At 51.1% G+C, this 14,865-nt stretch overlaps 1 protein-coding gene across 6 annotated transcripts in view; it reads left to right on the top strand.

The window, feature by feature from the left end:
- The window catches only part of SLC25A22 (solute carrier family 25 member 22), a 52,281-nt gene that overhangs the window by 24,174 nt on the left and 13,242 nt on the right, over positions 1–14,865 (top strand). For all 6 annotated transcript variants that reach the window (XM_055721714.1, XM_055721718.1, XM_055721717.1 and 3 more), the window contains exons 3-5: positions 2,837–2,962; positions 6,357–6,412; positions 12,141–12,231. In XM_055721714.1, coding sequence (XP_055577689.1) covers positions 2,837–2,962; positions 6,357–6,412; positions 12,141–12,231 — 273 coding nt within the window. The remainder of the gene's footprint in view (positions 1–2,836; positions 2,963–6,356; positions 6,413–12,140; positions 12,232–14,865) is intronic.

Raw genomic sequence — 14,865 nt, 5'->3', positions numbered from 1 at the left:
TATTTGTATGCTAGCCTGTGTTGTCCCTGTTTCACTGTAGCCCTGTGCCACTAGGTAGCGAGAGGCGGTAGCTGTGCAGAAGCTAAATAGGACAGAGAGACCAGGCACAGTGGATTCTCATCCCATGAGAGAGCAGAGAGCACTTGAGGTGAAAAGTTGGATGACTTAGTCACAAGGGAAAAAGCTTTTGATTGAGGTGCAGTGCCCTCTGTCTCGGGTTCTTCGTTGTGCCCCAGGTCCCTCACCTTTCCCACTTAGGTCATCTCTCCCATCTGTGCAACCACAAGTCTGCAGTGGTCACAGGCAGCCAAGCCAAGGAGATCTGTCTGAGCTTGGAGGATCTACCAAACCCCTTTTCCCCTGCAGTGTGCATCTGTCATCCCTTAGCAAAATGAGATTGATACCAAAGGACTAAAATCCCCAGCCGTGGTTTGCTGCAAGGTGAGATCAAGGGTATTGCATTTCTACAGTAGTGCACATGGAACTTGATCTCAGCATCTTGCCAGATACTGCCACATAGTCTGTGCTAGTCTCCCTCTGCAGTGCACATGGGGGGACCTGGATTGTTGGTTCAGGTGCCGTGGGGGTGTTGAGCAAGGGTTTCTCACCGGCAAACAGAGTGAGAGGCTCTCTGCACCCCACATTACCCAGATTTTGGTTTGCCCAGGCACATCAGACTGTTCTCCTTTATGGCTGGGATCTGTGCTGAAGTTGGGGGATCTTTTGCACTGACTGTGCTGTCAGGCAAGATGTTTGCCCTGTGTCTGTGTCTCACTCCCACCTGATAGAAACCCTGTGGTGATTTCACTGTTGGAACAGGTTGAGAGAAGCAAGTGTCTGGCTGCCCTGGGTGTTTCAGGGACACTTAGAGAAGCAATGACAGCGCTGAGGCTGGAAAGGGGCACTGGCTGTGCCTTGCAGTCTGTGCCAGGCCAGCAGTGACTTCAGAGCTGAATCTGGGGAGGCTGATGTGATCCTGTCTTGAAACACTCTCCTTCCTGGTGGTGCCTCCGTCTTGGCATACTTTTATCTGGTCTCTAACCTCCTCGTTCCATGTGACTATGGGTTAAATAAGGAGAGAGCCATGCTATGAGGTTTACTGTTTGAAATTTTCCCATTTCCTGAGAACAAGTTGAGTGTAGGAGTTTGCAGGCAAATCTATTCCCTTCTTAGGCTGATGCAAAGATCCCCGAGGCAACAGAGTCTTGAGTTGGTGAGATCTTGCAGTCTGGCCATGTGCTGAGCTCACACGCTGATTTGAGCCTGTCTTCCTAATGTACTGTACTTGATTTAATCTCATCAGCACCGTCTGGTTTGGGGCTGTGGGCTGAGCTCAGGTCTGCCTGCCTATCCTTGGCACCTCTTCTTCCAGCTGTGCCACCCCTGGGGCTGCATGTGTGTGTCGTATTGGTGTGGGTATTGTGGAGGAAAGGGCTGTGGCTGCAGGAGAGTGGAGGCTGAGAGGACTCTCCTGGAGTGTCAAGTTTATGCTTAGCATTTGTGGGCAAAGGCTTTTATTTTTTTTCCTCATGCCTCTTTTGTCTGCTTCCCCCAGGGAAACCTCAAATTGAAACCCTGAGCCTCCGTATCCTGCCCGAAGCTGAGAGGCAGCTCTTTGCATGGCCACTTATTGATCCTCTCTGCAGTTGCCCCTTGATGCAGAGCACCCTGCAGTGCTTCTGGGGGGGGACCGTGTTTGCAGAGCTTCACCCCACCATGCCGTGGCCAGCCTTGCCACTGCTGTTTCCAGTGGGTGATGCAGTCTGTGTCCCCGTCCAGAGCATCATGTCACCTTGTGAGGCAGCATGCCCATTCCCTTGCGGGAAGACTGCCTCGCCGGCTCACCCAGCTGCAATCTAGGACTGCTGTCAGTTTAATATCCGACACATCTTGTGTTCAGGGAGCCATGTCCTGTGCGTTATTGGAGGCAGCTGACTCAAACAGGCTTCCTTTGTCTCTGTATATAGTGGTTTATCAAGCATATAAGTGCTGGACACTTTTCATAATAGAGTTTGCTGGGAATCCGTGTTTAGCTGATCTAGCTTTCACTCGGTGCCACTTGCAAGATTTCCCTGTGGGAACACAAAAGCGAGCTGAAAAAGCCCTGCGTTTTGGAAACACGTGCAGCCAGTCAGGTTTTAATTTCCCCAAGAGGTGTGAGCTCACGTCTTTACAGCTGCAGCCGTGCAGGCTGCCAGTCTAGTGGTTTTGCCAGGCTGTTGGTTTGTGTGTGTTCCCCTCGCCCTGAGGGGGGGGTGTCTGGAAATGGTTTGTTTCATGAAGCTGCAGCCATCTGCTCTTTGCCCGTCAGCTGGGTGCTTCTGCTGGGCTCCTTCCCACGTGATGGTAGCAGCTGACATGTCGGAACGTCTCGGAGCATCTCCTTAGATGTGTACCTGACTGTGGTGCTGGGAAGCATTTGCCAGTAAACCTGTTGGCCTGGATGCCATCAGGTCCTGACTGATGTCCATCCATGCGGTAGATGGTCCAGCACTCCGTCTTCTCTCCTCTAGGGACAACAGAAACCCTTGGGTCCTGGGGAACGGGGTTTTTCCTTGCTCTTAGTGAGTTGTGGCTTAGCTGTTTGGCTCCACTCCACTCATCAGCAGTTTGTGCTAAGGCTGTGTGCTGCTTTCCCCTCCTACTCTGCATGTAGAGCAAGGGCCAAGCTTTGCCTTGAGGCAGAGCTCCCTTCGTGCCAGTGGGCGGATAGCCTTGTCACACAGCGATGTGTTAACTCTGGTCATGTAAAAAAGCTCCATTCTTTCCTCTTTCTCTCCCCTGACGTTATCCCAGTGCTAAGATGTCTGTTTCTCTGCATCTCGTCCTCTTGCAGTTTACCTGCCAAGCTGATCAATGGAGGGATAGCTGGGCTGATCGGGGTCACCTGTGTATTTCCCATTGACCTGGCAAAAACTCGCCTGCAGAACCAGCAGAATGGCCAGCGGATGTACACCAGCATGTGAGTACTGCCTGCACGGGCAGCATCCCCTGGGGCTTCTGGCAGGGAGTCCTTCTGCTTTGTTACCGAATTTCTAGGAGCTGAGCTGTCCCCAGGAGAGCCATGGGACGGTCTTGAACCAAGCTGTGCGAGAGTGGATCGAGCAAATAAAGCAGCTATTCAGGCTGCTGAGCCCCACAGGTGACGTCTCTGCAGAGGGCACGTCTGTTTGCATCGCTTGCTTGGGAGCAGCACGTTTGCTGCTGTCAAGGCTCAGGATCAAAACACAAGGTGCCCTGTTTGGTTCTCTGCTGGGCCACGATCAGGTGCCTGAGGGAATTTCTGCCTCTCTTCTGTTTCCATCACCCTCATATTGGAGGTCCTTCCTTTGCTGGGTCAGCTTTAAAAAGAGGGAGCAGTCGCATGTTCCCATGCAGACCTTTTGAAGGATCACAGGCTGACACACGCTGTAGTTAACCCAGCAGTCCTATGTCCAAAAACAGGTGCTGCAGACTGTAGGAAAAGAAGGCATGAATATATCCAGCCTACCGAATTCACCTGGCATTTGTGTGGGATGCTGTGTACCTGCTATGGGAACGTGCACCACACTCGGCACAAGATGCTTTATCCTAGGAACCAGAGTCAGGTCTGAGTTTTCTGTAAGCAGTGGTGGCATTGAGGGGAGTAGGACTGATGATACGTGTCCTGTCCTGCCACTTTGTTCAGGAGTAGTGTTACTTGCTCCTCCACACCAATATTTTCCTCTTTCTTGCCCAGGAGAATTTGAGGCAGAGCGGGAACAGGAAGGAAATGCTTTGGATGTTGATGGTTTTAGTCGCCAGGCCTCCTTGCTCTAGCTGTGATGTGTAATTATGCATTGAGCTCAGGCTGTAGGCGCTGGCGTGCCACAGCAGACTGGTGCTTCCCTTGACAGTTACATTGTCCTCTGCTCCCTGCACTGTTTGTGCACCCAGGCACGCTGGCAGGACACGGCCTGCAGTCTTGCCTTGCCTCTCCTTTTTGTTGTGTCCTGCTTCTGCCGCTGCTGCAGATTGCTTTTCCTCCCTAAGGATCACTTCTCCCCCAAACTGACATGTGACAGCAACAGGAGTTCAGGCAGGATGGAGGATTTGTAGGCTCCCCTTGGGAGTGCCTGCCAGGATGGCTCTTCTCTGGAGGGGAGCTCAGCAGGAGAGAGATTTTTAACCTCCAGCAGTCGAGTGCAGATCGGCTCTGTAGCCAGAAGTTGGTGTGGGATGAGGTGCCGTTAAGGAATGCACAGGATATACCTTGTATATTTGAGCTGGCTCCTCCTAAGAGTCTGCGGCACAGCCTGGACGTGGATGAGTAATGCCTGGAGGTGTTCCTCTGGCATTGGCAGCAGCTGTGGGAAAAGTGAGCTTGGGCTGGTGGGGATAAGCGAAAGGGTCTTTTGATGGCCAAGAAAGCAGCAGAGACAAGGAAGTAATGGAATAACACTTCCTGTAGATAATATCAGGCCATCCTGTGTCCTATCTAAGCAATCAAGGGAAAAAGCACTAAGAGGATGCTGTTACTATGGAGCATGTCTTCAGAGACAGCCTTATGTTAGCTAGGGGTTTGGGAGGGCTTGTCTGGGCTCCCCAGTTACAGGGGCTTATTCTTCGAGACATACTGTATACCCATTGATACCAGATCTCCAAGATGTCTGCTGCACACCCAGGAAGGCAGCAAGTTCACTTAAAATGTTGGCTGTCTTGCTTTTAAGGCATCATGCCTTGCCTCTGCTTAGCTCGAGAGATCTTTGGCATCAGGGGAGCCTTTCCCTTGAAAGGGTGAAAGACAGCCCTGAGGGCTGGAGAGAGCTGGGCTTTTGGGCGTACTGTGGATGATTTTAGTTGGCTGTTGGCTTCCCTTTTCCAGGGAGAGAAGGGAGCTGGGCTTGGCCTTAGCTCCGCCTGGCTCTGCTGCAGCTTGAGGGGCCGATGTGCGAGCCTTACGGTGAGGCAGCGGGGCTGTGAGAGCGTGGGGGGGAGCAGCTCTTCCCGCTCCCCTCTGCCGTGGCTCCTTCGAAGCAGCACCGCTGGCTCGGAGGAAAGGCATTTTCCCCAGTATTGGGGTGGAAAGGCTTGATGGGGGGGATGGGGCAAAGGTACCCTGAGATTCCTGAGGCTTGCGAATGAGTTGCTGGGGCTGCTGCCAAGAATGCCATGGGTGTGTGTAAACTGTGGGAGCTGGGGTGGGGACTGTGAAAGATGAGGTCCCAAAGGATGTGGGGAGCCCCAGCAGAGAGGGGAAACTTATTGCCATGATGGGCAGCAATGCAAGATGGGCTCTTCACAAATAATGCAGGGCACTCTGGAACAGCCTTGACCCAAGTAGAGCAATAAAGCCCTCGAGGGAATTCTGTATTTCCATCTCTCCCACCTCAGCACTACTGCAGAGTGGAGATGAAGTTTACTTCTTGTGTTGCCAAATGTCTTTGGAAATGTATTCTTGTTTCCATCAGCTACACTTCCCTTACTACTACATAAAAGGGCCTTTTGTTCCTTAATTGTGCACACAGGCGTGCCCCTTCCCCTGTGGCACAGCAAATACCTGTCCCTTCCCAAAGACCCCAAAGCAACCTTCAGCCGTCGCCCCTGCTCCACGCAGCCGTGGTCCGGAGCGGGAAGCTGCCGGGGTCCTGCTCTGCCTTCCTGAACTGCACCTCTGAATTTGTTAGGTGTGTGCCTGTGCCTTCAGAAGGCTTTGAGCCATTCCAGTGCTCTGCACACTTTTCCCATTTGCAGTAAATGTAGCTGAAACAAAGAAACCGACAGTTTTCCCCTCGGAGCGGGCCCCCCCCCAGCACCCTGCTGCGCTCTCCCCAGGCGAGAGCCTGCGTGCTCCCTGCCTGCCGTGGGACCCCATGTGTTAAAAGCAAGTGCTTTAATCTGCGTGGGAGGTCACAGATGACTGAGAGTTAAGGTCATCTAGCCTTGGTGTGCCTTGTGTTAAATTTCACGGAGTGAGTCAAGCAAGTCAGCACTGGGGGTTTTGGCCCCCCTTATTTCCCTTCCACAGCCGGATTTAAAAACATGTGCACGGGGATCGGCTTGTCGGAGCTTCTGGTGTGCGTTTGCCACAGGGGACCCTGGATAAACAGCCCTCGGGGTGACGCTTTTCCCTTTTGTGTTTCTGGAAAGCAGCCAGCGCGTGCGGGGTGAGCCGGGGGGTGGGTTTCAAAGCCCCTGTGAGTTGGGGGCTGGAATCGGACTCAGGCCTGAACAATGGTGCATTCGGTGCCTGACCAGGTTCCCTTCTCGGCTCAGGGTTTTGCTGACAGATCGTAAATGAAAACCACTCCAAGAGATTTGTTTTGGTTTTCTCTGCTCTCATCCACCTTTTGAGCTCCTGTGGTTTCTCTCTCTCTCTCTCTCTCTTTTGCTTGCAGGTCTGACTGCCTCATTAAAACGATTCGGTCGGAAGGCTACTTTGGCATGTACAGAGGTAAGTAATGCTGAGTCAGGCACGGCACAGCTTTTGCGTTGGAAGCACTGGTGCGTAAGTGGGAGGAAAAGCCCGTATTCTCTGGCTTAAAGAGCAGTAGCCTAGCAATATCCTTAGATGTTGAAAGGTGCAGCTGTTTCTGAAAATAAACTCCACGCCAAGTATCTGCTCAGCTATCTACCACTGAGGGCTTGAGTCCTCCCCTTGGCTGTTTTGCTGTAAAACCTCATCGTTTACTGAAGTTCATCTTTACTAGCAGTTTAAGCGAAGCTGCTGGACTTTGTTTCAGGACTGTGTGTATGTGTTTCCCAGCTTGGGCATGGTAACTGTTGTCAGACGGGCAGCAGCAAACCTCTTGAAGTGTCTTACTTTGTGCTTGATGATTGAATTTATGTCAAAGCCCACCATCAATGCGGTCAAGCCAGCTGTCCCATCTAGTTGGTAGCTTGTCTCCAAAACTAGCTGCCTCTCAAGCACACCCGAGTACTTTGTTCAAGAATTAAGGCAAGCTGCAATTAAAAAAAAAAAAAAATATTAAGAATAACATGATTCCAGAAAAAAATTCTCTTGTGGTAGTAAGAAAATCAGAGGTTGGTTCATGTTGGAGCTTCAGCTGTTTGGTCTTGTGTGCTAACCTGCTAGAAATCTCCTGGCTCCTTGGCTGAGGCTGTCTGTTGCAGCAGTGAATTCCTCAGTTGATATTTTACCTTTTCTAGTTTAAATGCAATATCCTTGAATTTTTTTAAAGATTTTGAGGAGAGAAGAACGGCGGGCCGAACTCTGGCTTGACTGATAGGTATTCCACATTTTCCTCTCCTTCTTGGCTTTCAACACAGTCCAGCCGGCTTAGCTGGCAGTGAACCCTGGTTCATTTTATATACTGGTATTCAATCGCCTGAATACGCAGGTTTTATCTCTGAGGTGTTCAGATAGCATTCTTTGTGGCACTCTTTACTGATAAAGCCGGATTAAAGTACTGCTGTGATTAAGTGAGTCCTTGCTCTTTGTTTTTTCAAGCCAGAGTCCGGAGATGCTGGTGCCTTGCTGTTGTCCCAGAGCTCCCAAGGAAGCCAGGGGCTTCGGCCAGCCCTGGGAGCGGTGCTGGCTGTTGGGGCAGTGCCTCTTGCCCAACTCCCTGGTGGGCGTTTCGGGGGAGTGCGGTGGATGCCGGGGATGGATTGGCTGCTTTGCAGCAGCTTTCCTGGGAGCAGGCAACAAGACAAATAACCCTGAGGCAAGCTCCATCTTCGTTGCTAGCGGTGGCGTGTTCCCCCTTGATTTTTCCCAGAAGCTGGCTGCTTCTGTGTTCCTAGCCAGGAGTGGAGCCTGCATTAACTTTGGCTATAAAATATGCAGTGGCAGGCTGCTCGCTGGGGAGTGGAAGGAAGAAGCTGTTCCTGGAAACTTAGAGGGAAGACTGTAGGATCCATCAGGACTTTTGGGAGAGACGGCTCAGTCCTGTAAGGTGTAGGGTGATAGAGGGGATGTGCATCTTCAGGCCACTTTTCACTCCTAAGCAGAAATCTCAAAGGGTGCAGAGGGTTTTGCATAGCTCTTGCTTTTCCCTGCCATAATGAATCTGGTCGGCATCGTCCATGTCCCACTAACTTTGTACCCACTCTGTTCAGGGAGCTGATAGAGGCTTGAATTTATTTGTCACTGCTGACTGTTACATGGGGAGCTGGGTTTGGGAGGGCTTTTGTGAATAGCTCCATCTCCTTCCAGAAATTCACAGATACTTCACCGTGGCCAGGGTGCAAAGGTGGGTCCTCCAAGTACGGCAGTCCTGGTCTGTGTGCCTCAGTTCTGTGAGATGACGTTAGCCCCCCTTCTATCTCTCTCTTGGGGAGAGCTTGAGCAGGTAAAAAAATCCAGGATTTGTGAAGAATGTGGGTACTTCTATGGGAAGAAGGTAAAAAGACTGCTTAGCCCTGCAGATAGGGGAGGATGAAAATCAGATGATGGGATTGGTTCCTGCTCCCTCCATCTGTCCCAGTTTCCCAGCAGAAGTTGCTGTATGACTCACAAGGTCTTATTTTCATCCTTTAAACTGAAATGGGGAGGATTATATGTAAATGAGCTGAAGTGGCAGCTGCTGTGCCCCATGGAGGAGTCACAAGTGCAGCAGTGGTCCCTGCAGGGCACTTGGCCTCTGTCAGAGGACAGGACAGGTCTGCTTGGGCACAGCCGTTCCCACTGTGCGACTTCAGGGCTCCTTCACGTGGGACTCGAAGCTCCTCGGTGCGGACAGGAGAGAGGCCTGAGCTTGTAGGATGCGTTTCTGCAAATCATTTCTTAAGGGCTGCGTGTGGGCAGACAGTCCTTGCTCTGTATGAGTAGCCCATGGCGAGTCGTGTGATGCATGAGGCAATCCCAACATTTCTCTCAAGTTCTTCCCCCAGCGTTACGGGGATTCTGAGGCTTGTTTGGGGGGGGGAAGAATGGGAGTTTTTTTCTCCTGTTCTTTTTCTGGAACGTTAGGTAACCTCAAAGCTGTGTGGTGGTGTCTAGTGCTGTCTGTGCTCAAGGGATGACTGTTCTGCCTTCAGATGTGATGCCAAGGGGATGAATCCACGGTGCCCGTGGGCTCCTGGACCACGCGGGTGCCAGTGAAAGCGGACCTTGGAGAGGGGCTCTCTCTTCTCCCTGCTGCAGTCCATCCAGAAGCCACCTACAGCTCTCAGCATGTGTCCTGGGAGGTGCCGCTGCTGTTTGTAGGCCAGCTGTTCAGCCCAGCTGGCAAAAGCTGAAGGCCTTGATAAGTCAGGGAAATGCCCTTTGCTGTGGGTGACGTTTGGAGGATAGCTGCAGCTGAGCTACACTAGCGTGGCAGCTTTCCCTGGCCTCTGCTAATAATACCTCCCACGTGCACCAGTGCTGCACTGGGAATAGCTCGATCCCCATTATGTAGGTTGCTGATGGTATATAAGGGCTTCTATGAGAAATGTGTCTTAATAACAAACCCCAAGGCTTGGTGAGAAGAGGGCATTTGTAAGTTCAGTTGGCAAACAACTGGTTTCGCCTCCACTCGATTTCATTCTTCATAGTGCTTCTATACTTCTTTTCAAAATAATTTCTATTTGTTAATGATTGCAATTTATTTTTGCACTTTGTTTGTCTGTCACTGCTTTTGGTACATGTAGTGTTGCCTGTAGGCCAAGGTTAGCTTTAATTACGGAGATAGTCATTGGCATAGCTAGAACTGAAGAGCTATGAGATTTTGTAAAAAGGTAGAAAACGCCGTGGAAAGCATACAGCCAGCAGCTGAAGTATCTGATTTCTCCTCCTCCAGTGAATTGAAGCTGTTATGGATTATTGAGGACAGGGATTATCCACTCTCTGCTAAGCAGCTTTACTGAAAATATCCAAAGATGGAGGAGAAAACCCAGGTTCATTAACTTTTCTCTGTATATTGTGTGGTTTTGCCCTCTACTTTATTTGCAGTTGAAGGAGAAATTGCTGTGAAAGCCTCTTGGTTCCTGGAGCATGTGGAAGTGTACTTTTTTGCTTACCTTTCTTGCTTGATGGTTTGGAATATTTTTTTTCTTTCTTTCAATTAACCCTTTGCACTGGTGTTAGAGCAGTGGGTTTATTCTTTTTTTTTCTTTCTCTGTTTTTCCAATGAAATGGTTATTCATGCTGCGTGTCAGTAATGTACAGTTGGTTTACTTTCTAGGCATTAGGAGTGAGGTTGAAATTGTCTTCAAGCTGGCACTCAAGGAAACACTTTTACAAGTAGCCACTTCCGCTTAAAAATCAGGCTGGGTGGATTTGCTTTGTAGATCCTGATATGATTGATGCTAAAAGGTGGAGGCAGAGCGTGAGGGTCGTGTCTGTGTGGCTTCTCATCACATGGAAGAGCTGTGGCAGGGGGACGTGATGTGCAGGAACATCGGGCTGAAGCAGCGCAATCACTGGTATGCTTCAAAGTTTGCAAAAAGCCAGGAGTGTGAGAGAGCTGCCCTGCTCCATGCTAGTCAGTGTGGCTCCTGCAGATGGGGATGACATTTGTTGCGTGTCATGGCCAGTGTGGAATGAATGCATTGGCTTAGCTTGCTACGAGGTGGTGTTCCTCTGTATTTTCTGCAAAATCTCTGAACGTGACAGTCAGAAGGGGGGAAGAAGTGCTGGGCTTCCCAGCCCTGCCCAGCAAAGGCTGTCTGTTTCTGTCTCCTTGCTGTGATTTCCTGCACAATGGAGATGTGTCCTCTGAGCAGAGCATGTGGAGCCAAGGACTCCTGTGCCCTGGTCCCGGTTGTACTGGTCTCAGTTTCAACTTTCCTTCCTAGTCTGAGGAAAGTCCTGCTAAACCTATGTCTTTCCATGTCTAATTTAGGAGTTCTTTGTTAATTTTTAGAGAGAGCAGAGTCCATCCTGAGGAACAGAGAACTGAATTGTTTTTCTTTGGTGTGTTGAGCCCTTATAGCTCCTGTCAGCTTGTGTTCAAACCTCCTGAAAAATGAACCCTGCCAGGTCTTGAGAGCCTAGTGGGAGTGCAGGCTTCTCTGTCTGCTTCTCTTTGGAAAATGGAGCGTTGGAACAAGTTGTTTAAATCTCTACAGCAAGCATAAATGCAAAAGGTATACCCTGGTATTTGTGTTTGTCCCTGCAAAGGTGTTCACAGGCCGTTAGCAAGTCTCAAGCAAAGGTCCTCTGGAGGGCTTGGAGCTCGGTATGCTTCAGTGCAGGCAGGGAGAGCTTGTGGTCATCCACCAGAGGACTTTGAGCCGTAAGATTTAAAGGGAGGAGAACATTCTGGAGCGCTAATCTAATGGTGCAAACCCCAGTATGCTCAGAAGGGACTGGCCCTCCCCTCACCCCGTGTCCCCCAGGGCAGCTTGAAAGCTGCTTCCCAGCCGCTGCTGCGTTGCACTAATGCGGCGTCGGTGCCCCCCAGCAGCTGGCCAGGCCATGCAGACCTTTCATTGTTGCAGGCACAATGCAGGGATTTGCTGGTTGTTGCCCCTGACAAAAGGCCTCTCCAGCGCGTGGTGGGGGAGCCAAGGCTTGTTTACACCCCAGGTCCCCCAGCAAGCCTTGTCATGGTGCTGGGAGGGGGATCTCTGCGGGCTGCAGCTTGTGGGGGACAAAAAGCCACTTCAGTTGGCTGCTCTGAGGGTGACACCCAGTGGTGACACACGAGGGAAGCCGCTTGACTCCCAGGGGTGGCCTCGAGCTGGGTGACTTCTGCGAGGGTGAGCCAGTTGCCTTCAGGCAGCCTCCAGGTCTTCCAAGGACTCTGCCTTTTCTGGGCTGCCTGGGAAGCAAGCTGCTCTCTTTGGGGGTGGGGGGGGACAGGGACACTGGCAAGAAGGCGGGGCGGGGGTCTTTTGCTTCTCAGCATCACGAAATATTTGCAAAGGAGTTGGGACTGGTTATTAATCCAACTTGTACTCCTTTCTTGAAGGTCTGGTCTGCATCTTTCTGGATTCATAGGAATGTGTCCTTGGATGAGAGAAGAGGATGCATGTATACGTGGAGGGAGTAGTAGCAAAGCTAAAGAAATTATAAAAAGCATTGCAAATGGAGTAGAAACACATCGGGGGGTGGTGAAAACCCCCACGGTGCTGGGTGGTGTTTCACGTTTCTAAACCCTTTTGGTGCATTGGGAGCTCTCCTTCATCAGTCCTTGGTTTTGAGCAGGATTTACAGCACATTCCTGAAAGACCCGGTCAACAGCGCCTTTGTTCTCATTCTCCAATGGCCCTTTCCTCTTTTCCTTGCCCAGGGGCTGCGGTGAACCTGACTCTAGTGACGCCAGAAAAGGCTATCAAACTGGCAGCCAACGACTTCTTCCGGCATCATCTCTCCAAAGATGGGTGAGTAGGGGGTGCAGGAGGGGCGCAGACTTTTCACATTCAACTTACAAGACAAAAGCTCCTTGGAGAAGTCTGGGGTGACATCGGGGCAAAGGTGGAATGGGGTGATGTGACGACTGAAATACAAGTTGCCCTTCAGCGGCTCAGCCGGTGATTACATTTGGGCTAAGGATGTAATGTCTAAAACGGGAAGTGAAAAGCACTCCACTGAATGACTGCTTTTTATTCAAGCTTCTAAAAATAGCCCCAGATCGAAGCCAAGGTTAGCAGATCCAGAATTTGTAGGCAAAATATTTGAGAGGAACCTAATGGCACTGATCACTGCTGAAACAGCTGATGGGAGGACCCTTGTCCCAGCATCCTATTGGATGCCGTTACGCTCTTTCTGGCTTGAACAGATGGCAAGTCGAGTTCTGTAGACCCCAAACTTAGCATCCCTCTTGTCCTTGAAAAGGACCTGGCAGAGACGTGGTGGATCTGAATTGACAGAGGGCACTTGCAGCATTGCCCAGCAGCTGACCGGCAAATAAACGCTGAAGGAACAAAATTATCTTGTTTAGCTTGCGAGTGGAGGTTGGTTCATGTGAATTAAATGTGAGTAAAAGATGCTAGCTAAGCAGTTGAGAGGGGCTGGACCCTTAATATTTAATGCTGTTTTCACAAAGATATTTCCCTTGCAATTTGGAGAACGCTTGTGTTTCCCTTCAGACAGAGACCTTTCTCCAGAGCCAGCCGGTGAAGGACGCTCTCTCCAGCCCTCAGTGACGGTAGTTAGAAAACAGCCTGCTTGGGGCATGATCCTGACTCTTCCCATCAGCAGTGATGGGGTGGAGCCTCACGGAAAATGCAAAGCTCTGCCATAATTACTTGATTGAACAACTTCCCGTAACGTAACACACCACATCAGTCTCGGCTGCTGGAGATCAGTGGCCCAACAACTTCAGTGGAGGCTGTGGACCGACACAGGTTTAGGATCTAGTTTTTTCACGTACCTAATTTTTTCTGTTCTGGAGCCTTTCAAAAAAAGTAGCAGCTGACATACGTCTGTGTGACTCATCGGCTCGCAGCTGTTCGTGATTTTCTGTCTCTTCAAATGCTGTCTCCTGTGCTCTGCTCAGACGGTGGGAGGCAATGATGTCCTCATTGCTCCTTGCTCCTACAAAGTGGTGGGTCTGATCCTGATCCCAGCAGCAGCCAACATGACAGGCCTTGGCGTGCCGCAGTGGACAGGAGCCCAGCTAGCTCTTTGCCACCGCCTACCAAGTGAGGACCTAGTAGGTTGCACAGGGAGGGCCAAGCCTGTCACACCTTGTACCACCACTGAGAGAGCAGCCCATGGAAGAAATCGGAGCAGCATTGCAACGTATTTGGCCTTCTGTGAGCGCAATCGCTGCTGTGATGTTTCAACCATGACGTGCCTGTCACTAGGTGTCCTGCACCGTGAGAGGTCAAGGCTTCCTCACGGGACAAATGCGTGTGTCCTCCTGGTGCTGAGGCAGGCTATGAGCAGGTGTCTGGGTACATGGGGTGCAGCAGGGGTCTTCACCCAGACCTCCTCCAGTTTGGCTTCTGGGTTCCTGGCTGATCCACGCATGATGTGGATGACGTGCTCTGCTTGATTCAGAGTAAAGGAGCGAGGGAATTTTGCCAAGAATAAAAGACACCCTGTTCTCCTAAAACATACGTACCGATGGAACTGGCACTACAGGGACCTGGAGCAGGAGTGTGATACCACTCGGGTAGTAGGGAGCCTTTGTGTCTCATCACAATGCGTTTTCAACTCCTTTAGAGAAAAGAAAGGTTGGGCCACAGTTAGGTGACAAGAGCTAGGCAGCATGTGGCGTTGGGGTCACTCATCTCGTGCAACCACCGGGCAGGGCTTGGATGCCTGAAATCGTGTCAGCTCTGCTTGTGAGGCTAGCCAGTGTGACCTGAACAGAGGGGCAGAGCCTTGATACTGCTGTGGTAGGTGCTTTAAGGTGTTTCGAACTAGAAATGTCACTCCAAGATGTGATGCGAAAGAAACCGCCGTGCGGGTTGGCTGTGGCTGGTACAGGCTCTGAACCTGGGACCTGGCTGGAAGGTCTGGTGCGTGCTGTGCTGCGTGAGAAGCAGGGGCTGATGGAAAAGGCCGTGACGTTACCAGTTGGGATAAAGGACCCTTAGAAACTGCGGGGCAGCTGCATGTCACGGGATCCTTTTCCTTCATGCTAGGGAAACCCCAGGCCTGGGGATGGAGGATGTGACCTGCTGGAGGGGTTGTGCCTGGCTGTGCTGCAGTCATTGCATGCTGCCCTGCCTTTGGCAGTTCGCAGGCAAGTAGGAGTGATGGCGAGGGGCTCTTTCATGGAGTCCTGAAGCTCTGTGTCCCCAAGGGTTTGCCTTGCCCTCGCTCCCTCTTTCCAAGCTGTTTGTAGTCTGCAGGTTTTTCCCTTGAGATTCTTCTGTCCCTTCCTCCCCAGCTGTCTTTGTAAGACAGGGCAGGATTCCTGTGCTGGAATCCAAATGCCTCTCCTACTTGGAGCAAAACAGGGTGTGTAGCTGCTAGCACATCGCAAGGCTGGGCCACCTATTTCACAACTCCAGTCAGAGCCTAGATACAAACAACAAAATAGCCTGGGGTTAGAAAGGTGA

Source organism: Falco cherrug, chromosome 10 (assembly GCF_023634085.1).
Source record: "Falco cherrug isolate bFalChe1 chromosome 10, bFalChe1.pri, whole genome shotgun sequence".
NCBI lineage: Eukaryota > Metazoa > Chordata > Aves > Falconiformes > Falconidae > Falco > Falco cherrug.
The sequence above is the reverse complement of the archived record's forward strand: the minus strand, read 5'-3'. Positions and strand labels throughout refer to the sequence as shown.